This window comes from Schistocerca americana, chromosome 1 (genome assembly GCF_021461395.2).
Source record: "Schistocerca americana isolate TAMUIC-IGC-003095 chromosome 1, iqSchAmer2.1, whole genome shotgun sequence".
NCBI classification, from domain to species: Eukaryota; Metazoa; Arthropoda; class Insecta; order Orthoptera; family Acrididae; genus Schistocerca; species Schistocerca americana.
The window spans coordinates 858,490,556-858,516,121 of NC_060119.1; the positions used below are offsets into that span (position 1 = coordinate 858,490,556).

At 38.0% G+C, this 25,566-nt stretch overlaps 1 protein-coding gene across 1 annotated transcript in view; it reads right to left on the bottom strand.

Annotated features, from left to right (window-relative positions):
- Positions 1 to 6,719: 6,719 nt before the first annotated feature.
- LOC124546892 (proton-coupled folate transporter-like) overlaps positions 6,720 to 25,566 on the bottom strand; it is a 140,283-nt gene continuing 121,436 nt past the window's right edge. Inside the window, exons 9-10 of the mRNA XM_047125070.1 lie at positions 17,258 to 17,414; positions 6,720 to 7,318 (exon numbers count right to left, since the gene is read on the bottom strand). Of these exons, the coding sequence (XP_046981026.1) occupies positions 7,231 to 7,318; positions 17,258 to 17,414 (245 nt within the window). The 3' untranslated portion in view covers positions 6,720 to 7,230. The remainder of the gene's footprint in view (positions 7,319 to 17,257; positions 17,415 to 25,566) is intronic.

A 25,566-nucleotide genomic window follows, 5' to 3' on the forward strand; every position in this document is an offset into this window, starting at 1 on the left:
GAAGAGTCATGGATGTCCAGCCATTTAGTGCCTAGTGGTAGTTTCACTTTCGCCTACCTCTTTCTATAGATGCTCATGACTTGAACATTTGATCAGCTCTGCCATTTTTGAGGTACTCGTTCACAGGCTCTGCATAATAATAATCTGCCCTTTGTCAAAGTCACTTACCTCAATGGACTTCTCCATTTGGAATCCATATCTTCACTAGGGCGGCCCTCTCCATGTCTGCTCCACTTATATACACCACCAGACAGCATCCAACATTGTGGTGGGCAGTGGTCATGATGTTTCAGCTATCATTGTATTTTTCCTTATGGTATTGCCACTCTGTTTCTGATGTTGGTTTACTGTTGTCCAAGGAAGATCTCTCTTCCAGAATAGTCATTCCTACCATGTCGTGGCATGAGGTTCTGTGCCTTCTCCACCAGGAACATTAGGAAGTTTTGTGCACTACACTGTTAGCTAGGAGATGTGTTTTTTTGGGTAGTGATTGATGGTGAAATTGTCAATTTTGTTGAGGCTAGCAAGCAGTGTGCCTAACGACAGGTAGCTCCCAGTCTGTGGCTCCCTGGCCTGCTCCACACAAGCCATGGGAACTCATTCACATAGACTTTGTGGGTCCCTTCTTGAATTCGTATGGGCTCTTGGTTGTGGCTGGATTTACCTGGTTTTCTTACATTCTTCGTGTTTGCCAGTGTTGGCTGAGATCACATTTCCTATGCTTTTGAGCGTTTTTTCTTTGTACCTTAGTTTCTGATCATGAACACTAGTTCGTTTCTAACATCTTTCAATTGTTCGGTTTCCATGATGGCATTCATCATGTTATGGCTGTGCCATTCCACCTTCAATCAAATGTATAGGTGGAACAACTAGTGCACAGGTTCAAGTCCCAAATGAAAAAGTCTGTTGTGGATTCTTTGCCGGATGACACCCTTCTCCATTTTCTGAGCACCTATCACTTCATGTCTATGGGGGTGTGGAGCCTGGCTGAGTTTGTTCTTGACTGGCAGCTTCGCACACTCCTCCCCATTCTGCAGCCTGCACCCCACCTGCTGTCATTGTGTTTGTCCAGCTACTGTGTACCGGTTTTGCTGGGGGGTGGGAGGGTGGGGGGCACAGACACGAGAGTTTAGTTGGCAGCCCAAGTGAATACAGCCACTGTTGTCTGGCACCAGGGATGCCATCTTTGTGATGGCCGTATGGCCGACAGGCTGGCGGTGTGCCACTTTGATCAGTTGCAGGTTCTGCTCACTGCTGGAAACTCACAGGTGTGGCACTGTCATCAAGGCCCACCCCACCACCCTTTGCCTCGAGCCCATTTTCACCAGCTGTGGAGGTGCCTCATCCCATTGGTTGCCTCACATGTACAGTGTTGCTGGGGTTCCAGCTTCGCAGCACTGGGCACTGATCCATCTCCAGCCTTGGGTCCACTGCTGTAGCCTGCTGTTCTGGTTGGACCATCTGTTCCATCCCCTTCCATCATTGCCTCAGCTATCACCACCAATGAATCCAATCCCATGTCTTCTGCACTGATAGCTGCCTGCTTATGATGATGATGCAGAAATGGTGATGGCACCCTCTTCCCCAGTGCTGTCATCAGACACTGCTCAGTCCCACCAGCCTCTGACCTATGCTCGAGTGCCCAGCTGGCACATTGTCCCACTACTATCGTTGGCACTAGCTGCCGTTGTTCTGGATTGGATGTGTCTCTTGTTGGGCCACCAGTGTCTCCTCTTCACATGAGGGAGAGGCATGCTGTATCCTGCTACTAAGGCATGTGAGTGTGAGTCCGCCAAGTAGTGCTGCTGCATGTGTGTACTTAAATCAACCAGCAACTGCGTCAGCATGGGACACCTTGTACAGGTCACCTGTAGGGACTGTGCCCATGGCACGGTCTCTGCCATGCCATTTACTGGCAACTCACTCCTGTATACACCTGGAGCAGTGCTGACTCATCCCCACTGTGATCATTTAGTTTGTTCCACTCACGTCAGTTGTTCTGCGTATTGCTTACATGGCACCTTCTGTATGATTCATTTGTCTTGTTATGTGTGGAGTCATGAGAGGCTTATTTCCATTGTTGTACAGAAGTTTATAAATACAGCTGTATTTGTGTTACTTGGATTGGTTTCATTTATTACTTGGTTACTCAATTAAGCTCTGTAGTGTCTTCTCATCCTAAAGATAAATTTAAGTCTACCATAGCCATAAAACCTCAGTATTTAGTAGAGCAATGTGATTCACATAATCAAATGCTTTAGATAAGCCAACAAAAATATATACCAGCACTATTTTGTTATTTAATGCTTATGAAGTTTGGGGAGTGAACATGTAAAGTGGCAAACTCCAGTTAAATCTAAACAGTGATTTACCACAGATATTACTGCTGCTGAGATGAGATGCTATTCTAAAATACATCACTGTCACGAAAATATTGGAAAATGATGTAAATAGTGAATCAGGTTGGTAGCTATTGGCATCTCACCCATGGTGCTTCTCATAGAGGGGTTTAACAATGGCAGATTTCAATTTTTCTGGAAAAATGCCTTGAGTCAGTGATTTATTACATATTTCAGATAAGACAGGGCTTATTATACTAAAACACATCTTTAGTACTGTATTGGAATCACCATCATATAATTTTCTTTATTTCAGAAGGAGAAGTTGGTGATACATTCATATGATTCAATTTTATGAGTTGCTTCTTCAACGTACTGTTGTGATTTTTCTCTTGAACTGTTTGTCCCTATACTTTCTACTACCTTTAAGAAATGATTATTAAATATATTTGCTACCTATGACTCATTATTTATAGCCCTTTCCCTCAATTCAATAGTAATGTTATTCCCTTCAAATGGTTCAAGGCTTATATTAATGTCATGGATGCAAAGAGTATCTTTCAGATTTGAAAAAAAAAAAAAATATCTATCTATGGAGTGCCCCATGGTTCTGTGTTCGCCCCTCTGTTGTTCTTGGTGTACATGAATGATTTGCCAAACCATCAGACAGTTGCAGAAATGGTGATGTTCGCTAATGACACTAGCATTTTTATAAAAAGATACACTGAGGATAATCCACATCAGAGTGTCTCTAGGACAATAAATGAGATAGGAAAATGGTTTAGAGATAATGCTTTGATCATAAATAAGGATAAAATGGTATTGATGAATTTCAGTAGTATTAAAAGTAAAGCTAGAAGAAGAGTAAAAGCTGAGTTAGGGAACTATGTTATTGCACAAGGTCCATATACAAAATTCCTAGGTATATGGGTGGATGAGCACTTGAGGTGGGAAAGGCATCTAGAAGTTTTGAGTAAAAAATTAAGTAAATGCTGCTATGTGCTAAGAATGCTTCAGGAATGTTGCAACACTGAATCATTGCTGTGTGCCGATTATGCTTACATGAACAGTTTGCTTAGATATGGTGTGATCTTCTGGGGAAATACAGGTACGGCAAAACAATCTTTCAAACGTCAAAAAAGAGCTATTAGAATAATGAAAGAGGTTCCCTCCAGAGTGTCATGCAGGAAAATATTTAAAGAATTTAAAATAATCCCTCTTCCTAGCTTATACATCTATGAATGTGTATGGTTTCTGAAAACTCACCAGGAATTTTCAACATTAAATAATCAATTTATTAACCATGAAATAAAGAACAGGGATGATTTTCACAGAGACACCCAAAGAGGAGCACTCTACCAAAAAAGTGTAAACTGCCAGCCCAAAATACTTTTTAGTGCATTGCCTTCTACAATAAAGAAAATTAAAGAATTTCACAAATTCAAGGTAGATCTTATACAATTTTTACTAACACATAGTTTTTATAATGTTGAAGAATATCTGAATATTATTTATATATACTGATTTATTATCATTTATATATATTTATTATTGTATTTATTACCATATTATATTTATTATTATATTACATTTATTGTTATTTATATATACTGATATAAAATATTTGTATTTATTGTCCAAGTTTTTGAAACAAATTAAATATAAGAGACAGTATTTAATTGACTACATCCATACAATGTATATTGTTAACAGATGAATAAAGAGACTGAATTGAATTGAACTGAATTGAATTATGTTCTGTGGCTGGTTGTTCCATCTGTTGTATCATTACACTCCATATAGCCTTAAGTATATATTTATAATTACTGATTTATGACATAAAGTGCATGTACCCTGATTTTTCATTAATGTTTCAGAATATTTCTGAGTAGTTTTTGTGGGCAACTACTTTAGGATCTCTACTTGTTCTTGTTAACAGATACATTTCCCTTTTTTTTCACAAGGTACTTTGACCCTCTAGTGATCCACAGTTTTTTACATTACTGTTTAATGTACTTTTGACTAGCTTATGCAAAAAGCTATTGTCATATAATGATATGAATTCATTATGGAATACATAAAATTTTATGGCAGCATTTGGTTCAATATAAATTGCATTCAAGTTACCTTTTGTAAACTATTCTTCTCAACATTTGTTCTGTAGTCAATAATTACTTTAACTTTTTATCCACTGAGGAGTATCACTACTGTAAGGCACTATCTTATTTATCCTAACTAACTGCGTATCATAATTAAAGAGAGTGTTTGGTACTGGATAAACAGTTATTTTCTTACTTTGACCTTCAGTAAAGAAAACATAATCAATCAAGGTCCAACTGTCTTTATCCACCTGTGTTGGGGAGCTAATACTGAGATCAAACTGTAGGATCCAAGTAAGTTTTGCAGATAATTTTCTTCAGAATCCTTTAGAAAATATGACTGAAATCACCACAGACTATTAACGGCTTACTGATGTCTACAGATAACGTAGTAAGTAATTCAAATTCCTTATAAACAGTTCAAAATTTCCCAGAGGAGATCTATAATCTATATACAGTTACAATAACAAAATTAACTATTTTATAGTGTTAATTCATACACACACACACACACACACACACACACACACACACACACACACACACACACACACACACAGACATGCAATGCATGCTCCCACATGCACTTCTATATGCTGCTCACAGCAAAAACTATTTGTTCTCTCTTTATATATGATCTACATGAGTAAGATGGTGGTGGTGGTAGTTAGTGTTTAACGTCCTGTTGACAACGAGGTCATTAGAGACGGAGCGCAAGCTCGGGTTAGGGAAGGATTGGGAAGGAAATCGGCTGTGCCCTTTCAAAGGAACCATCCCGGCATTTGCCTGAAATGATTTAGGGAAATCACGGAAAACCTAAATCAGGATGGCCGGAGATGGGATTGAACCGTCGTCCTCCCAAATGCGAGTCCAGTGTGCTAACCACTGCGCCCCCTCGCTCGGTCATGAGTAAGAAGCTAGAGCGTAATTTTTTGTAAGAAACTTACCTGACCTTGTGATTATGTGGTGCTCAGAGAGGCACAGAATGTCTGTTTTTTCAGAGCCCTCTAAATTATCCAAACAAGAAGCTTTTTTACCTTATTAGCCAGTCCTCTAATATTCTGATGAAATAAGTTAACCTTGCTTTTCTGTGCATTGTTAAGGGTTTTGTGGGGCTTTTCTGTTATTTTAATTTATTTCATAAAATAGTACCTGAATCCTGACTGTAACCTAAGAAAGGTACCTCTCAGACACAAGGATCTTGCTTTGTGTAATAGTGGTGCCATATGCATTTTCTGCAAGAAACTCAGCCAACCTATCTTTCCCTCTCTTATTCTGGTGTAGGCCATATCTAGTATATTCCCATCTCCCAATTGTAGCAACAGGCACCACACTCGTATGCGATCTCGTATCAGTCTTCAGCAGCATGCTCAATTCTGTGTTCAGACAGCTCACAGAAGTTTTAACTCAGGGCTGGTCATGATGCTGTAGGACCTCCACAAAACTCACAATTGTGCATGTATTTGCTACTCCTATTTCATCTGGGTCACCCTTAATACTATAATTTCTGTATCCAGCCAGGCTGTTCCCTGCTCTCCCTAATATGATAAAATGATCTTTTTTTGTCAAATTCTTGGCACAAATTTCATATGTCCTCTGTCACCCTGTTCCTAGTTTGTCCTGTACCATCTGACCTACACCCTTTCCATGACTACTACCTCTAGCAGCAATACTCTTTTCTTTATATTCTCTTTTGGTGCTGACCTACACTTAGTTTCTTTCCTAGAAATCTGCTGCATCCTACTGTGACCTACAGCTGGATTAGTGCTCTTCCTTTCCTACTTCAGGTAACAAGTCAAATTTATTTGATACTGTAAGCTCAAATGTAGATGAAGAAACTGAAGAGGTGTTCCCTTTTGACCATTATGTATTATCTTTACCATATCATGTGATCTTCCCCCTTCAACCTATCTTGTTTTGCATGTTCTAATTCAGCGAGAAGGACAAAAATCTTTGCCACCTGTAATATTAATAAGAGTAAATACAATTATGGGCTCACTGACCAAGTATTTAACCCCCTGCATTTCTTTTATTAGGCATGTGTAAAGTCAATGTTTGTGTCTTTTCATCAGCTCCTCTCCATAACTCTGGAATTACACTGTCAGTGCTTTTCATCAAATCAATGGGAACATTTTACACTGACTGTGGGATAAAGTAAAGTTTGGAGTGTATCAAATAATGTACCTAACTCCATGCTCTTGTAAATACTCAGCATTTATTGAGAAAATAATTAAATATAGCACTTTCAGTAATTTGAAAGATGCAAACATAGTTCATCAGAGTATACTGTGATTGTCTTTGCACACATAATTTGAAGAATATAAAAAACATTGTAAGAAAAATTTTAAATCTAATTTTAAAAGTCTCAGATGTATAATGAAAATATTCATTGTGCTGTCTTAGAAAGCAAAATTTTTGTATATGAGATGAAAGGCTGCAATAATATTTTATATATTCTTAACAATGGACAACTAGACTGCTATTATGATTGCTAGAGTGCAATTACATTGATATATAAAATACATCAGAGATTCTCTTCCAAGACTTCTTCACACAACAAAAATAAATAAAAAATAAATATCAGTAATATACATTATCCTATAGTTACTTGCTTCCACAACAAAGTATGTGCACAAATGCCTGTCTTTGATTTTGCATGTGTCCATGCACAATAATCTTTTGTTTCAACTGTGTCGATTTGTCATAGGCCTTATTGCAGGTGGCAGGTAGGCAACGTGCATGACATGTTACAGAGGCAGGAGAGTAAATCAGCCAAATGGCAGTACGCTCGTTCAGCTTTGGGACAAGGATTTTTCTTTTCGTTGTATCTTTGCTGCTGCTTCCTCCTTTGCAGCACCACGGCCAAGGTATGCTGCGATCCTACAACATTTAAAGTACATTAGAAGAAATAAGTGTCCTGCAGAAGTGGAGCACAGAAACTACAGCATAAAAGACCTAAAAGTACATTACAAATATTGTGAATATGCATCACAACTAGCAGAACATCTGTGTTTGCCAAAATTTGTAGCACAACATTTCTTATTGAGATATATTAAATCTTGATTTTTGTTGTCCAGAAGCAGGAAACAAGGGCGAGGGGACAGGATGTTACACCATGTCATCATCAACATAATGAAATGGAAAACTAGCTTAGTTGGGTGAGGACAGGAGGAAAACTGATTAGGGTGTTGAATCATCTTGGTATTTGCAGTAACTCTAAAAGTACTACTGCAACATACATTACTTTCATATCTGTTGTTATTCAGTTTGATAAATTATGTTTTTAAGGAGTTTCTCTGTCTATTTGTGAATGAGACTGAAAAGTGGGAACACTTAGACAGCTGAAACACACCAAAAAAAGAAAAAGTTTTTGGGCTTCAGATATAATGGCTGATCAAAAAGTTTTCATTTGAGGGTGTTGCTGCAGTGTATATGCAACATGGTATGACTCCAATGTGGGTTTATATGCACATACATGTGGACAAGGGATTAGTCTGGCATTTGTGTGTTTCTGACATGCATGTGGCAAGTGAGGAAATGTGAACTACAGCAACATTATTACCAAATCAAGTAAAAAAAAAAAGGGTGGGGGGTGGGGGGGCAATGTACTGTTATTCTTTTCTTGGCTGCCAAAGGACAAACACTGGTAGACATCTACTGGAGAATGAAGAATGTGTATGAGACAGCATGTCTGTCAAAAATTGCCATTGCATCCAAGGGATGCTGCTGCTTCATGATAAAGGACATCCCCATATTAGATATGGCATAATCCATAAGTTAAACAACTCAAACGGGGGACATATGCATACCTGCACTATAGTCCTGATCTCTCCTCATGCAATGATCATGCCTTCAGTCCCTAGGAAAAGGCCTTGAAGGGTCAATGATTCCTCTTGGATAAGGATGTGCAGCATGCAGTTACTGACTCCTTCAAGCAGTATGAAGTGTTTTACCAAACATCTGTCTTCAACCTCATACATTAATAGAATGATTGCCTCAATGCTCATGGCAATTTTGCCTGATTGGCACACTGATTCTGAACTGTATGGCCTTTGAATGGAATCTTTTTGATCGTCCCTTATACTTTCTTCACAAGGAAGAAAAGGCATATAGAAAATAGGATAGCAAAAATAAAATGAATAGATGAAAGATATTAATAAAGATCAATTCAGATCCTGGACCCATTGTGAAAGAGAAGTTACCATTAAACAAATTAGAAGCACTGTTTTAAGTACTGAGATTTAAATTCTTGAGTATTAGTGACTTGCTAATAATCAAAAGGTCACAGATGAGGAAACAACATTTGGAAATACATCAGAGAGTACAGATGAGAATACATAATAAGTAGACAAACTGGAAAAAAGTGAAAGATAGAAAATGAAAGGCATGACAAAGACAGAATTGAGAGAAAGGGACCTGCAAAATAGTGCTGATAAAATGAAAGACAGAGAAAACTGATATAAATAATGGCAAAATGAGTAACATAAACCAAAAGTATATTTAAGTATTACACCCATCTTCAGAGTTCAGAGATGGAATCTGAATTACCCAGTTTACTAGGATCCATATGAGTCTAGATAAGCAAACCTAAATCTTCCCAGGGTAGACAGTTGTTTATATGAATTTGTTCTGAGGTTCTATTTTCTGATCTCCTTGTCAGTTTGGCTTTCAAAGCTGAAATAGTTGTTACTGTAAATGAAATTGAGTGGAATAATGAGGACTGATTTCTTGTGTTTGCAGTTGGAAAGGCACTACAAAAAGTGTTCAGCAGCTCACAGCCCGTGCACATACAAAATGTTCATTTAAAGTTGGTGACACTGACAGTGATGAGGATATCAAGGAAATGTTAATGTTCTGTATAAAAAAAAGGATGTTTGAGGCAAATGGTTATTTGGGATATGAATCAAAGAAAATGAAATACAGAGATATTAAATTAACATCTAGAAAATGGGCTGATCTGCATTTGCATCAGGAAACCTAGCATATATTGTGCCAACAGAGCAGACCAATATCAGAAATTTATTAATGTAGTGAATGGTTAATAATAAAAATGTGGAGGTAGAGCACACCAGACAAAAAATTAGGTACCCCCAGATGGCATCATACTGAAGTTATTATGTTTCACGTTCATGGATCATTTGCAAGATAAACTGGAGGGGTTGAGAGTACAAGTTTACAAGTGGCAATTTCACAAGAAAATGATCTAAATGCAAATTTGGAAAGCTAGAGTGTGGATCTCTTCTGGGTAAGAGTAGTGCAAGCAATTTCATGCATAGTGCCACACTTCATGATCATAAAGTTAAAACTCTAAGTCAATGTCTGGATTCTGTTTAGAATATAACTAGTACAAGTAAAATGGTGGATAGAACAAGAACTGATGTTATCTTTAATGAAGGTTAAGGTGTGCATATTTCTACAAGTACAGCAAAAGCCTAATACACATAATTTTAGGAGAACTTACAGCAATATTTAACGCATTTTTAAATAGCCCATTTTTTGAAGTACCACTTGTATATCTTGTGGCAAAATCAGTATATTGAGCCAACATATCATAATATCCTTGAAACTGGTTATACATACACAAAATGTTAATGATTTTGATCTCTCTGAGCATGCATTTGTTCCCTGAGACAGGATGGAAGCAGTGAAGCAGGTCAGCAGAAAGTTTTCAGTTGTGGAAATGAAAACAGAAAACTTTCTTTCAATTAAAGCCATGGATGCTGTAGCAAAGGATGAAGCTGCTAAGCACATAGAAGGAAAGAAAGTACAATGGAGGAATACTGGGTGAATCTGAATCAGTAAAGAAAACCCTCTAAAAATGCATTTCAACTATTCAGTAAACCCTGATCTTGTGTTTAAAGAAGTGGGTTTTAGGAGCCATATTATTGGTCCCCCATCAATACTTCTTTTTGCAGCCTATGCATCAAGATGAGTTTGAAGTAAAATTTCAGAGACAGAAAATTCTTAAGGAGATGAAAAACTACATCCCTCCACTTTACCATGAGTTCTATAATAGTATAACCCATTTTCAGACAGTAGTTTACCATTGTGTAAGAAGAGGGAGTGGAGACATACAAAGACTTGGTCAAAGAAAGAGGTGAGGAAGGCTGAAAAATGCACAACACAATACTACAGCATCATGTGTGTTGCACAGGAAGTTATTCTTTAAGATACCACAGAAGGAAATGATTATGATTCTCTAGACACTGACTGAGGGGATTATACACTCCTGGAAATTGAAATAAGAACACCGTGAATTCATTGTCCCAGGAAGGGGAAACTTTATTGACACATTCCTGGGGTCAGATACATCACATGATCACACTGACAGAACCACAGGCACATAGACACAGGCAACAGAGCATGCACAATGTCGGCACTAGTACAGTGTATATCCACCTTTCGCAGCAATGCAGGCTGCTATTCTCCCATGGAGACGATCGTAGAGATGCTGGATGTAGTCCTGTGGAACGGCTTGCCATGCCATTTCCACCTGGCGCCTCAGTTGGACCAGCGTTCGTGCTGGACGTGCAGACCGCGTGAGACGACGCTTCATCCAGTCCCAAACATGCTCAATGGGGGACAGATCCGGAGATCTTGCTGGCCAGGGTAGTTGACTTACACCTTCTAGAGCACGTTGGGTGGCACGGGATACATGCGGATGTGCATTGTCCTGTTGGAACAGCAAGTTCCCTTGCCGGTCTAGGAATGGTAGAACGATGGGTTCGATGGCGGTTTGGATGTACCGTGCACTATTCAGTGTCCCCTCGACGATCACCAGTGGTGTACGGCCAGTGTAGGAGATCGCTCCCCACACCATGATGCCGGGTGTTGGCCCTGTGTGCCTCGGTCGTATGCAGTCCTGATTGTGGCGCTTACCTGTACGGCACCAAACACGCATACGACCATCATTGGCACCAAGGCAGAAGCGACTCTCATCGCTGAACACGACACGTCTCCATTCGTCCCTCCATTCACGCCTGTCGCGACACCACTGGAGGCGGGCTGCACGATGTTGGGGCGTGAGCGGAAGATGGCCTAACGGTGTGTGGGACCGTAGCCCAGCTTCATGGAGACGGTTGCGAATGGTCCTCGCCGATACCCCAGGAGCAACAGTGTCCCTAATTTGCTGGGAAGTGGCGGTGCGGTCCCCTACGGCACTGCGTAGGATCCTACGGTCTTGGCGTGCATCCGTGCGTCGCTGCGGTCCGGTCCCAGGTCGACGGGCACGTGCACCTTCCGCCGACCACTGGCGACAACATCGATGTACTGTGGAGACCTCACGCCCCACGTGTTGAGCAATTCGGCGGTACGTCCACCCGGCCTCCCTAATGCCCACTATACGCCCTCGCTCAAAGTCCGTCAACTGCACATACAGTTCACGTCCACGCTGTCGTGGCATGCTACCAGTGTTAAAGACTGCGATGGAGCTCCGTATGCCACGGCAAATTGGCTGACACTGACGGCGGCGGTGCACAAATGCTGCGCAGCTAGCGCCATTCGACGGCCAACACCGCGGTTCCTGGTGCGTCCGCTGTGCCGTGCGTGTGATCATTGCTTGTACAGCCCTCTCACAGTGTCCGGAGCAAGTATGGTGGGTCTGACACACCAGTGTCAATGTGTTCTTTTTTCCATTTCCAGGAGTGTAGAAAGAAACTATGAACAATCTGTTGCATGTATTGGAACCACAGCAATATATTTTTGTTTAGTATTGTCTTTTTATTTTTATTTGCTGTTTCTCTATTGTTTTTAACTTTGTATATTAATTTCACTTTAATTACTCACACATTCTTGTTCTATAATCAACATTTGTGTTGTACTATGTATATCATGTGTGTTGCACCAAAAAGTCTTCAAAATGAGAACAATAAATACAATGTTTTTGCTTGGTACCAGTTTCCCTCCAAGAAGTTTTAAGATGCGAGGAGTATAAAGTATTTTTAATATACTATAAAAATAATTCAGTAGCACTTCAATCTTTAACTATACCTACAACTATACACAAAGTAACTGACCATTAGGAAGAAATATCTGATGTTTCAATAGTAACTCACATAATTTCTAAACAGCCATTTACTCAGTTTGCTGCAGCAAGCACTTGTGCCACTTGTACTGCCAGCCCCACAATTGTAATGATGTTGAATGAATCATACATGTTGCAAATTAATTTGCAAAAATGGTTACATGCAGAACATTTATAAGTTTTTTAAAATTAGTTGTGCACATGTGAGTATGTTATTCTTATCAATCACCTTTTGCACATTACAATAACAGAAATTCTTATATGGAATAGGGGGAATTCTCAAGGACAATCTTTTTTCAGTTTGTTTTCAAATTTTTTCTGTTTGTCAGGCATTTTATGTCACTGGGTAAGTTATTGAACATTTTAATTATAACACCACAGCTATTCTTGATAATGGCCTCACTTTAGTGAGGAAGAGAATGCGCAAGTTTCATCATGTTTGCCATATCTAACTGATGTCAGTTGTCAATGATTAGATCATCTAGAGCTACCAAACTACAGGGATGTTGATGGTTATTTTTCACCATCTGTTCCAAATAGTTCCAGACATTTCCCATGAGATTAAGATTAAGAAGGCCAGCCAAAGTGCAATAAAGTCCTTAAGTGCTCAACAAACCAGGAATGTAAACATTCAGTCATGTGAACATGGCTGTTGTCATCTTGGAAGATGAAGTTTCCATAGCATTCTCATCATGAAGATGTAGAAGAAAGATTGAACATGGTCAAAAAGAATCTTGAAATAAACACCCTGAGTAGCCCAAATGAGCAGGCCCAAGCAATGGTACAAAAAATCCCTAAAAAGCATCACAGAATTATCCTTGGCTTTAATTGCACCCCATACACACTACAGGTCAAACGTCTCATTGGTCTGTTAGGGACTGAGCCCCTTGTATCATTAGAAAAGAGGCAACATCATGAGTCGTCTGACCACATTGCATGGATCCAGTCAGGGACTATTGAGTTTTGTGTTGTTTCACCCACTGAAGACCAGGATCAGTTGAAGAACATTTTTCCACACAAGCAGCTTACCATTTGACACCCTTCCCCTGCTCCCTTTTCCCAAATACATTTTCACTCCTGCAGCTTTTTGTCACTAATTCTGTTACGCAATGCACACAAATCTTGTAATTGGGTGCCACTATGCCCATTCAATGTTGGTGTCCCAAGCAGCCACAACTAATTGTGATACACCCTGTATAGAAATCTTAACAGTTGTAGCACATCTGGTGCCCCTCTCACTTGGTACCCCAAATGGTGGCTTGTGTTGCTTGCATCTTACACGGCTACCGTTGAAGATATCCAAATTTATAATTTGTCACTCTGAGGCACCTTTTGTGAAGCATCCAACTCCAAATGCCCTTTGCATGTAGCTCCCTTCACAATGTTCACTAAGAAACTGGGTGAGATACACCTGACAGCAACAATTCCTGTTGAGGTTTGAAACAAACTGTCTCTGATTAGGTGTGACACAAGTCTCTGATCCCTGTTAGTTAGGATCTTTTTACTATCACTATTCTTATGCCATGTTACATGGCTGCAAGTGGTACACCATTCCTTATAAGCACCCATTGTTTCACCAAAGAATTGGGCAACTTCATTCATGGTGTAGTCATGGGTACATCCAGAAATGACAGATACTTTCTGCCATCCTGTCAGGTCTCCATGATGACCATTCTTACTATGCTGATTCTAGACAATCAAGTGGCACATAAGCACCACTTCACTGCCATGACTTTATATCAGTGGCGGAGGGTTTCGTGATCACCTGGCACCAATCTATGTCATCTACAGAGCTCTAGCAGGGCCAGTGTTTTCTTTTAAGGGGAGTAGCTAACAGCTTGTCTAGTGAGATTGTGGCTTCCCTGATAGTGAATTTGAAACTACTGCATTATTCCAGAACTGATATCACCTGTCATGATAACAATGCATGTAGACATTATACATGTCCACTCCAAGAATAATTTGAAAAAATTGGCACAAAACTATATTATTAAACTGGTCCTAAATTTATGAGATATTAATTTTAGTGATCACTGTGTGTACTTCATGACACCATACACACATAATACTCAATTAATACTGATCCTATCTCCATATCAGTACTGTAGGTAAAGCGGAATCCAATGTAGTTTACCATAACAAAAATTTCTGCCACCACCTGATTACAAAATTGTGTTAAGTAAGTACAGTAAAAAATCATTAGTTCAAGTCTTCTTTGACCATTATAGCAATTTGCTAGGCACAACCTTATGTTTCATAGTACTTCCTTGCCTTCCTCTGACCTCAAAAGCATATCATCTACTTAGTTCTAAGTCAACATAAAGATTATCATGGCACAACTTGAATTTTTTCCAATTCAAAAGTACTGCCAGAAGTGAAAGATAGTCAGATGCCAGAGCAAAGACCAATAAAGTTTCAGATATTGGTCCTTATGATTGTATTCTTTACCACCTGCAGTCATCAAGCTGGTCTTAATTCAATGAAATTATGACACAGAAATTTCTATTTATCGCACAGCAGTAGGGACAAGCAAGCACAGATAGTCACAAAAGCTGTAGTGTTGTAGAAGGTAGAGGAAAAGTATCATTAACAGATGCCAGTTAAATTGGAGAAGTCACCTAAGACTTTGGCTGAAAGAAGATAATGCAATAACAGGTAAAATAACATTTTTGTCATTGTTGGCACTGACGATTTCAACTGCAGTAAGTTTTGCAAGTATCTGTGACTGCCTCATCCCCCAATCACTTGGTTGGACAGAAGTTATTTCAGCTTCTGTTTGACTTAATTTACACTTTGAAATCATTTTATTTATACACATTTCAGTTATTGTGGTCATACACTGAAGTGTCAAAGAAACTGGTACAGACATGCATATTCAAATATAGACATATATAATCATGCAGAATAAAGAGCTGCAGTCAGCAATGCCTGTATAAGACAACAAGTGTCTGGCACACTTGTCAGATCAGTTACTGCTGCTATAATGGCAGGTTATCGAGATTTAAGTGAGTTTGAAAGAGGTGTTATAGTCGGTGCACGACCGATGGGCCACAACATCTCCTAGGTAATGATGAAGCGGGGCAATTCCAGCAGGACAGTGCAACACCCCACACGTCCCAAACTGCTACAGAGTGGCTCCACAAACACTCTTCCAAGTTTAAACACTTTTGCTGGCCACCAAAATTCCAAGAAATGAACATTATTGAGCATATCTGGTATGCCTTGCAATGTGCTATTCAGAAGAGATTTTCAACCTCTCGTACTCTTATGAATTTATGAACAGCCCTGCATGATTAATAGTGTCAGTTCCCTACAGCACTACTTCAGACATTAGTCAAGTCCATGCCACTTCATGTTGTGGCATTTCTGCATGCTCACGGGAGCCCTACACAATATTAGGCTGCTGTACCAGTTTCTTTGGCTATTCAATGAAATTCATTCATCAACTAACTTACAGTTCTGAGTGGGATCTTTTACTCAGTTCTTTGAGTTTTTAGCTGTAACCTGTTATGAATTTGAAGGAAAATGTTTTATGCTCACAGCAGTTCACAATACTTTTGCTGAAATTTCTTGTGTCCTTGGTTACAGAGGCTAGCCTGTTTCAAGGTTTTGATTTGGCTATGAACATTCTGTTGCTTCTTCAAATATTATTCAATTGCATTCTATTCCAACAATAGTCTTGCTATTTAAAGTATCTATAATCTACATCTATATTCTGCAAGTTACTATAAAATCTATGACATGCAGTGTATTTCATTGTACCATGAAATCATCAGATATCTTTTCGTTTGGTGATAGTCTAATGATTTATTTTCGAGTGAAATGCTTGTTAGGAGCTAAACATTATCCAAATGTTGGTCTATCTTGCCTTAAAAATCCTCTGGGTTGCCTGATTTTTAGTTGTATTTATGACCTTGAAAATGTGGCAGAGTTATACAAATATTTTTATATGTGATGCTTTAATGTGTACACACATCAGTGTAGAAAAATTTCTTTCATTTCCATTGGTGATCAAAAAACTTTTGGTCCTTAGACTACTGGTGCCAGTCAGCAATGACTATTTTCTGATCTGTTTTATGACAAAGCTGACGATGGTCATTGCTGACTGAAATCAGTATTTTAAGAATCAAAAGGTTTATTATCATTGATGGAAATAAAAGAAATTTATTCTACCCTTCCTAGATTACTATTGCAATCCATGACCATGTCACAGCTTGTGACATGTCGATGTGTTGGTTGTTTTTTATCTGCATTGAACAATCTTTCCACAAACACATCACAAACTTTGTGATGTGATGTTTTCTGCATGGCCCTAACTGTACCATTAAGTGGACTATACTGTCAGTATAGACTAACCATTTTGGATCCATGTGTCTACACTTCAACACCTGACCTGCCCAGAGGAATACGAGCATTAATGGCTTGGTCTTGCCACATGTACTTGGAGGTACTAACCAACTTAAAAACATGACCTGCATAGCAATAATTATTAGTCTGCAAGTGACATAATACTGATGTGACGCTGTTCAGTACACCTTCCTCAGCCACCAGCAGACATTTCTGCCCTTATATCCATTTTATATCCTTTGAGCCTGCACGTGTGTGTGTGTGTGTGTGTGTGTGTGTGTGTGTGTGTGTGTGTGTGTGTGTATTGCTTCTAAGTTCAGTTAGTTTTCAAAACAGTTATCATATAGTAATATTCATTCCAAGCTGAGGATTATTTCCAGTAGCAACAATTAACATTAATAATAATAATAATAATAAATCTCTTATGTTTCAGTCATAACACAACTTACAGGATGAGAATCAGATCCACAACCATGACTGAGGCTGAAAGCACATGGAAGGCTCCAGGAAAGGTGTCAATAGTGACACCGAAAAATCCTGTATAAACTGGTGTTGCTATGAGAGGTGTCACAGCCTCCAGTGTGACTGACATGGCAAACACTTTTCCTGCAGGCAGAAGATGGAGTGGTTAGATTAGATGTTCTTTTGTCTGATAGATCCATAATGAGGAGATCCTCAAAGAAGTAGAACTTGTCATAAAAAAGGCATGGTGATATTTCTTCCAGAGATACTAAGTGAAACGATCTTTATGAATGTGGAATAAGTCAAAAACTCTTAAACACAGTTTCATTTAAGATGTAATAGCCAACTTGTCAGAAAATATGCAAATGTACAATACACTGAGGTGCATATGATAAATCTTAGGCTGTTGTAGCTACACATCATTGAAGAGGAAATCAGTTTACAATACTTATTTATGTTGCTCACATAGCTGCACTTAGAAGGAACTGGTCACCAATAAATCATTTAGGATTCTTTGAACTAAGATTAATTAGTAGTTAAACTATTTATGGCTGGAAGTAAGTTGTTGAAAATGTTTGTTCCAGTATAATTGACACCTTTCTGTATCAAAGTAAGTGGCTTTAAATCTTTGTGAAGACTATTCTTATTTCCAGTATTGGTTCCCTGACCCGAAAAAGAAGTATATTATTTTCACCAGCTGCGACATGGGTAACTGTATTCATCTTTTACTGTATCACAATTGGTTTCTATAATAGTTATCAATATTGAAAAGTATGTTACATGTATTGTACCTAATGTGTTTTTATCAGATTATGTTTCTTATGTAAATGATGACTACATCTAAGACTATAGTAGTGACATCTATTTAGGATGTAGGCAAACATATGTCTGGTAGCTACTGTACTTCAGTAGCCAGTTGCAAAAATGACTGTGTGGATGATGTGATCTATTCTACACCTTATTTTAGATCTATGTGGCGATGCTGTGCTGAGGATATTTATATGTTTTGACGATGCCATTACGGCCTTATCACTTTAGGACACGGTGTAGAACAGGTACATTTTACCGTATTTTATCTGTACATTTCCATGGTTGTATGATAGTATATTGTGATACATAAAGCTGTATTGTGTTGAAGGACTCACGAAGTGTATGCACATTTATATTTTACGTCTGAGGATGGTTGTTACTGACTGAAACCGGTGATCATCAAAAGAATTGATATTGTGATCAAAGACTGGAATAAAAAACATTTTAAGTATATTATTTATCACAAATTTCATAAACCCTTTCATGGATAAAATTTATTTATCATATATTTGAAAAATGAAAGATCAAAGCCTGTCCACCTTTGTGATAGGAAATACCATTTCACTACCAAAAAGATTTTAAGCCAACTGCCTTTGAAAATTGCTGAAGTGGGACACATGTGACCTCTGAACCAACCTAGATATATATTTTCATGTGCACCTAGGATTCTCAGAATGAAATATCTAATTTTAGAACAATTTTATCACGATGGAAATTATGGAAAAAATATAACAAATCAGTACCAAAACACACTTATTCTCCTGACAATGAAAAAAATGAAATATTGCACACAAGTTTTCAACATAACCAGTGAAGTTGGCTTTGATGTATCACACCAATGTTTTATACATTCTGTGAAGTTTTCTGTGGCATATATGTGCCAATGCATACACATTATGTAGAAATTGCAGTAGTTTAAAAGCAAAATGCCTTTTGCTTGCTGGGTGTTAAGTTTTCTATTAACTTCTACACCCAGATGTGTTTCACCTTACTTACAAGGCATCTTCAGTGGGTGTCAGTTCAGCATCTAATTCATTGTTTATAAGCCAAATAACTTTCTCATTAAATAAAAAAATTAACGTGCAGAAATTACAGATATTTTTCTTTTAAACTACTGCAATTTGTATACAGCTGCTGCGAAATACAAATTGTGTACAGATTGGCAGAATTATTGAGGAGTATAGTAAGGTTTCAAAATCAATGTCTGTGATGTATAAGAAACAGTTAGTTACCTTCAGACATTCTTAGAATGGAGAAGATGGTGATTTGATCTGATTTTCATGACGCAGACACACTATAAACACATGTCACTCCATTTGATCACTAGCAACCTTCTATATATATGCACCCTATAATCCACAGTATTTTCCTCCAAGTTCCAAAAACATCCTGTTACATGACAGCACTAGACAGATATGTCCCAATGCTCAAAACATAAGGTTACTTTAGTGGGACATATGTGTCCCATCAACCCGGAAAATGTCAAGGAATAAGTAAACTGGGAAGTAGGACATTCTTGGGTTTGTACCACAGATAACTCATATTACATAATTTTACATCACCTATGTCTGACAACATCCACATTGAAAATGAAGATTTGTTTAGACCCTTCAGCAATTCTGTGGTATGCTCGTCAGAATTAAATTTATTGTTGAGTTGTAATCTCAAAAATTTATAACTGTCAAACTTATGTAGCAGTTGTTTCACAAATTAATTACAGTCTTGCTGTAATGTAAATGGCCTTCTCAATGTCAGAAACTGGTATAAATCTATACTGTAAATATTATGGCACAGATGGCATACTATTTGAAGTCAGATGGTTTAGAAGCCATTTTTATCTATCTCTGAAGGATTCATGAACAGTCAGTGAAACATAAAGTAGCGGGTGCCTATCACCCATCAAATGGAGAGTTCGATCATTTCTTCAATAGCCTTAATAAGATAATTAGTCAACTTGGACCCAATAACCTCACAGTACAGGGTGAAAAAATTTTATCGGGATAGAAATTCTTGTAACTTAAAATTACCAGATTTATTGAATTCATGTAATATAGTAAATGTGGTAACTTCAGGCATCAGAATAACAGATTTAGCCTCCAGTAGGATAGATTGTGCAAAAATTAGCGAATATGATGCAGATAAGATTAAGTTCAGGAACATAGAATTCCTCACTTCTCTCATCATTATTGCCAGAAAATTGATTATTTAAATGTGGATACTCCTGCAGGGTGTATATGTGGACAAGGAAAAAAAATCCCGTTTTTTTCTGGATTTCCCAGTTAAAAATACTTATACATTTTTCCAGGTGAAAGTGCATTTATTTTTGAGTTAGGTGACAATATACTTCCCCTTGTAGCTGTAAAACTAATCAATCCTGTGAATGGAGAAGGTTTTACACAGCAGAGGAAAATTTCCCGGCACTTTAAGAAACAAAACCCAGTAAAAAACTATATGTTTTGGAAAGATCCTGGATGTGCGGAAACATGCACACTACATATATTTGTATTACAAAACTATAAATATGAGTTCCACCAAATACAACATGTTAACTTTCAAAGCACTGCAATTGAGATTGTGCTGTGCTCATATCATATGATCTCGCCAGCCAATGACAGTAGATATTCAGAGCATATAATATGTGATGTAGTCAGTCAATAGCAACCTCACTGATAAGTAGTGCGAATACATAAGTAGGAAAAGTTAATCATTTAAGTTAATATACATACAGTATAGCTACAAGAAAAGCTAATCTTTCACATATAATGTTGTTCATTTTCAGCTTGTGTTACCCTTTAATATATGTTGTTGTGGTCTCCAGTCGAAGACTGGTTTGATGCAGCTCTCCATGATACTCTATCTTGTGCAAGCCTATTCATTACTGAGTGAAAAGTGCAACCTACATCCTTCTGAATCTGGTTACTGAATTCATCCCTTGGTCTCCCCCTATGATTTTTATCTCCTTCACTTCCCTCCAGTACTAAATTGGTGATCTCTTGATGTCTCAGAATGTGTCCTACCAAACGCTTCCTTCTTTGAGTCAGGTTGTGCCACAAATTTCTTTTCAGTACCTCCTCGTTAGTTATGTGATCTACCCATTTAATCTTCAGCATTCTTCTGTAGCACCACATTTCAAAAGCTTCTATTCTCTTCTTGTCTAAGCTGTTTATCATCCATGTTTCACTTCCATGCATGGCTACATTCCATACAAATACTTTGAGAAAAGGCTTCCTGACACCTAAATCTAGACTTGATGTTGACAAATTTCTCTTCCCCAGAAAAGCTTTTCTTACCATTTTCAGTCTACATTTTATATCCTCTCTACTTCATGTATCATCATCAGTTATTTTGTTGCCCAAACTCATCTATTACTTCAAGTGTTTCATTTCTTAATCTAATTCCCTCAACATCACCTGATTTCATTTGACCACCTTCTATTATCCTCACATTGTTTTTGTTGATTCTCATCTTATATCCTCCTTTTGAGACACTGTCCATTCCACTCAACTGCTCTTCCAAGTCCTTTGCTCTCTCTGACAGAACTGCAATGTCACTGGTAAACCTTAAAATTTGTATTTCTTCTCCCTGGACTTTAATTCTTACTCTAAATTTTTCTTTTGTTTCCTTTGCTGTTTGCTCAGTACACAGATTGGGTAGCATTAGGAATAGTCTACAACCCTGTCTCACTCTCTTTTCAACCACTGCTTCCCTTTTATACCCCCCCCCCCCCCCCCCCCCCTCCCCTGGATTCTTATAACTACCATCTTGTTTCTGCACAAATTGTAAATAGCCTTTTGCTCCCAGTATTTTACTCCTGCCACCTTTAGAATTTGAAACAGAGTATTCTAGTCAATACTGTCAAAATCTTTCTCTAAGTCTAAAAATGATATAAACATAGGTTTGCCTGTCCTCAACCTATATTGTGTTACAAAACATAGGGTCAGTATTGCCTTTCATATTCTTTCATTTCTCCAGAATCCGAACGGATCTTCCCCAAGGTTGGTTTCTACCAGTTTTTCCATTCCTCTGGAAAGAATTGGTGTTAGTATTTTGCAACTGTGACTGACTTATTAAACTGACAGTTTGGTAATTTTCACATCTGTCAGCACCTGCTTACTTTGGAATTGGAATTATTATATTATTCTTGAAGTCTGAGGGTATTTCAGCTGCCTCATGCATCTTACACACCAGATGGAAGAGTTTTGTCATGGCTGGCTCTCCCAAGGCTATCAGTGGTTCTAATGGAATGTTGTCTACTCCCAGGTTCTTGTTTCAACTTAGGCCTTTCAATGCTTTGTCAAATTCTTAATGCAGTATCATATCTCCCAATCATCTTCATCTATGTCCTCTTCCATTTCCATAATACTGCCCTCAAGTGCATCTCCCTTGTATAGACCCTCTACATACGCCTTCCACATTTCTGATTTCCCTTCTTTGCTTAGGACTGGTTTTCCATCTGAGTGCCTGATATTCATAAAAGCAGTTCTATTTTCTCCAAAGGTCTCTTTAATTTTCCTGTGGGTGGCCTCTACTTTCCCTAGTGATATATGCTTCTAAATCACTACAGTTGTCTTCTAGCAATACCTGCTTAGCCATTTTGCACTTCCTGTCAGTCTCATACAGAATATTTTATCCAAGAGGATGCCATTGTCATTTATCCATACAATAGAGCTGCATGCTCTTGGGAAAAACTAAAGCCGTAGTTTGCAGTACCAGCACAGGAACCACGGGTTTGTCTGCCATCTCAACAGGAACCCCTCCATTGTGGTGTGGCTGTCTATATCACTGAGGCAAGCCTCCCCACCAACAGCAAGGTCCATAGTTCATGGTGGGGCTTTAATACATAAACACAAATGTGACAGTAAAATTTTAAATAATGGCATAAATGGCTGGTCTTTGGGGCCTAAAATTTTTCTAAGTGGCTGGTTCTCAAAGTCTTATGTTTTGAATGAGAGTCAAATGTTCCATGATTTAAGAAATTCATTTCATGTTCTCACATGTAATATAATTCATCTTGCATAAAAAGAAATTTGCTTTGAAAGTAATGCTTCTCAAACCACCATTTGCAAATTTTCCCATGATCTGTTAGAAATATGAACAAACATGATGTCATGCTCATCAAAAGCAGTTTGTTGTTATGAAATATTGCATAGTCTTTGTCCTAAAGCCTTTGACACATTTTGCTGTTGACAGACACTTAGGTGTCCAATGTGCTTTATTGCTGTAAATGGCACATTTTCTTTGCAGCTGAAGTTTTATTTTGGTGTTACTCTCTCATTTTTATTTTATTGTTAAAGTAGTTTTATTTGTGCAGTAGTGGGAAAAAGTAAAATCTTTGTTAGAGTATCAGTCCTTACCTTATCAGTCAAAATTACAAAAATTTAACTGAAAACTAAAAAATTTAAAAAATCCCTGGAATTCTAAAAAATTCCTGGATTTACCCCAGATGAAAAAAATCCCACAATTATCCTGGTTGCCCTGGGGTGTATACATCCTTCCAAAAACTCCAACAATATTTAAGCAGAAATTTAGCCCAACTATTACGAACATAATCAGATTCAAAAACACACTAGTTAGAGAGAATTGGGCAATGTCTACCATTTAGAAAGATCAAATAATAAATGGGATGAATTCCATAGAATTCTGTCATCCAATTAAAAATCAGTGGGAAAAGAAGAGTTAAATTAAAACTACTAGGCAGATTAGCTGAGCTTAGAAAGAATATCCATGTCCTCTGTATACTGTACAAGTCACCTGTACCAAGCATTTTCAAAAAAAATTAAATCAGTACCAAGCAAACTTGCAAATTAGAACTCCTAAATCTTAGGAAACAAGTCCACACTGAAGCAATAGTACAATCAGGAAATATAAGCCATGCCTCCTGGAGCCTCATTAACAAATATTGTAAAACATTTATGAACACAGATGAGAAGCAATAAATATCAGACATAAAGGTCAACTGATACAAGACTAGAAACCGTCTGTAAAATTCTCAACAAACATTTTCATCTCCTGAACTGGCACCATATTTCCAGACACAGATCTACTCAACACACCAATACATTGCTACACAATAGATAAGGTCATTGAATTTGGGGAAGAAAAGAACAAGATATAAGAAAAATAATTCTACAGCAAAAACAACAAACACTCGAGTGGTTGGGACAGTATTTTCAGCAAAATACTTCAAAAATATTTTTGTTAAAGCAATTACGCATCACATCAATTGTAATATCAAAGGCAGTATGTTTTCTAATGTGTTGAAAGGGTGCACTGTCAGACCAATACATACAAAAGGATCAAAGGAGGGAGTGTCAAACTACAGACCAATAAGACAATTTTGAATTAGTTATGCTGGCTCCATGCAGAAACTCAACATGGATTTTGAAATGATTGCAACACCAGACCAGATGTCACAGAATTTTTGAACTAAGGCCCATAACTATCTAGATGAAGGAAAGCATACTATAGGCATATTTTTAGATCTCACAAACCATACACTTCTCTTGTGGAATCTGAGGGCATGCAATATCGCGCACACATCTCTTAAGTGCATATCTATTTACCTAAAAAACTGTAAACAGTACACAAATATAAATATCAATATAGGGTGAGGAAAATCAACATTCCCTATAAAACTAAAACAAGATGTCCCACAGGTATCAATATTGGGGCCATTTCCTTTTCTTTTGTGTGTGTGTGTGTGTGTGTGTGTGTGTGTGTGTGTGTGTGTGTGTGTGTGTGAATGAGAGAGAGAGAGAGAGAGAGAGAGAGAATGATGTTATATGTCCTCCTAATTCCCAAATAATTATTTATGCTGATGACACCTCTCTAATGTTTTATGGTGACAATGAGGAGGACAAATCATATTTTTCAACATTTTGGTTAGCTGAGGATTTTCAACATTTGACTTATCTGAGGTGACTAAGTATTTTAGTAACAAAGGCCTAAAAGTAAATACCATGCAGTCTTAGTTACTGGAGTTCAAAGTAGCAACTCATGCCATAGATGTGTATCCCTACACATATTTGTGGAATTCTGTACACAAGCAATGAAGACTGTAAATTCCGTGGTCTCCACTTGGATGGCAAACTTTGTTGGGAAAACCATGTTAACTATTTGCACAGCAAAATAAGCAGTGCACTGCATTTTCTTAGCCAGCTGTCCAAAATTGTAATTCATAAAACACTAAAAATAGCTATAAGTTGAAAGTTATATGATAATGATGTGGGGGTGTGTCACTCATGTGCATTTGAAAAGAATATTGGTGCTACTAAAGAGAGCTCTTAGGCTAATACATGGTCGGGGATACCGTGAAACCTGTTGTGATGCCCTTATCAAAAACAAATGTCTCTCTGTATACCTGCAGTAAATATGCAGACTTCTCACATTTTTTGTAAGCCATTAGGGAGGCACCCAAATGCAAAAATAAGAACAGTTATTAGGACAAATATTACAATTAAAAGTAAGAGACCACAGTCCATGTTTC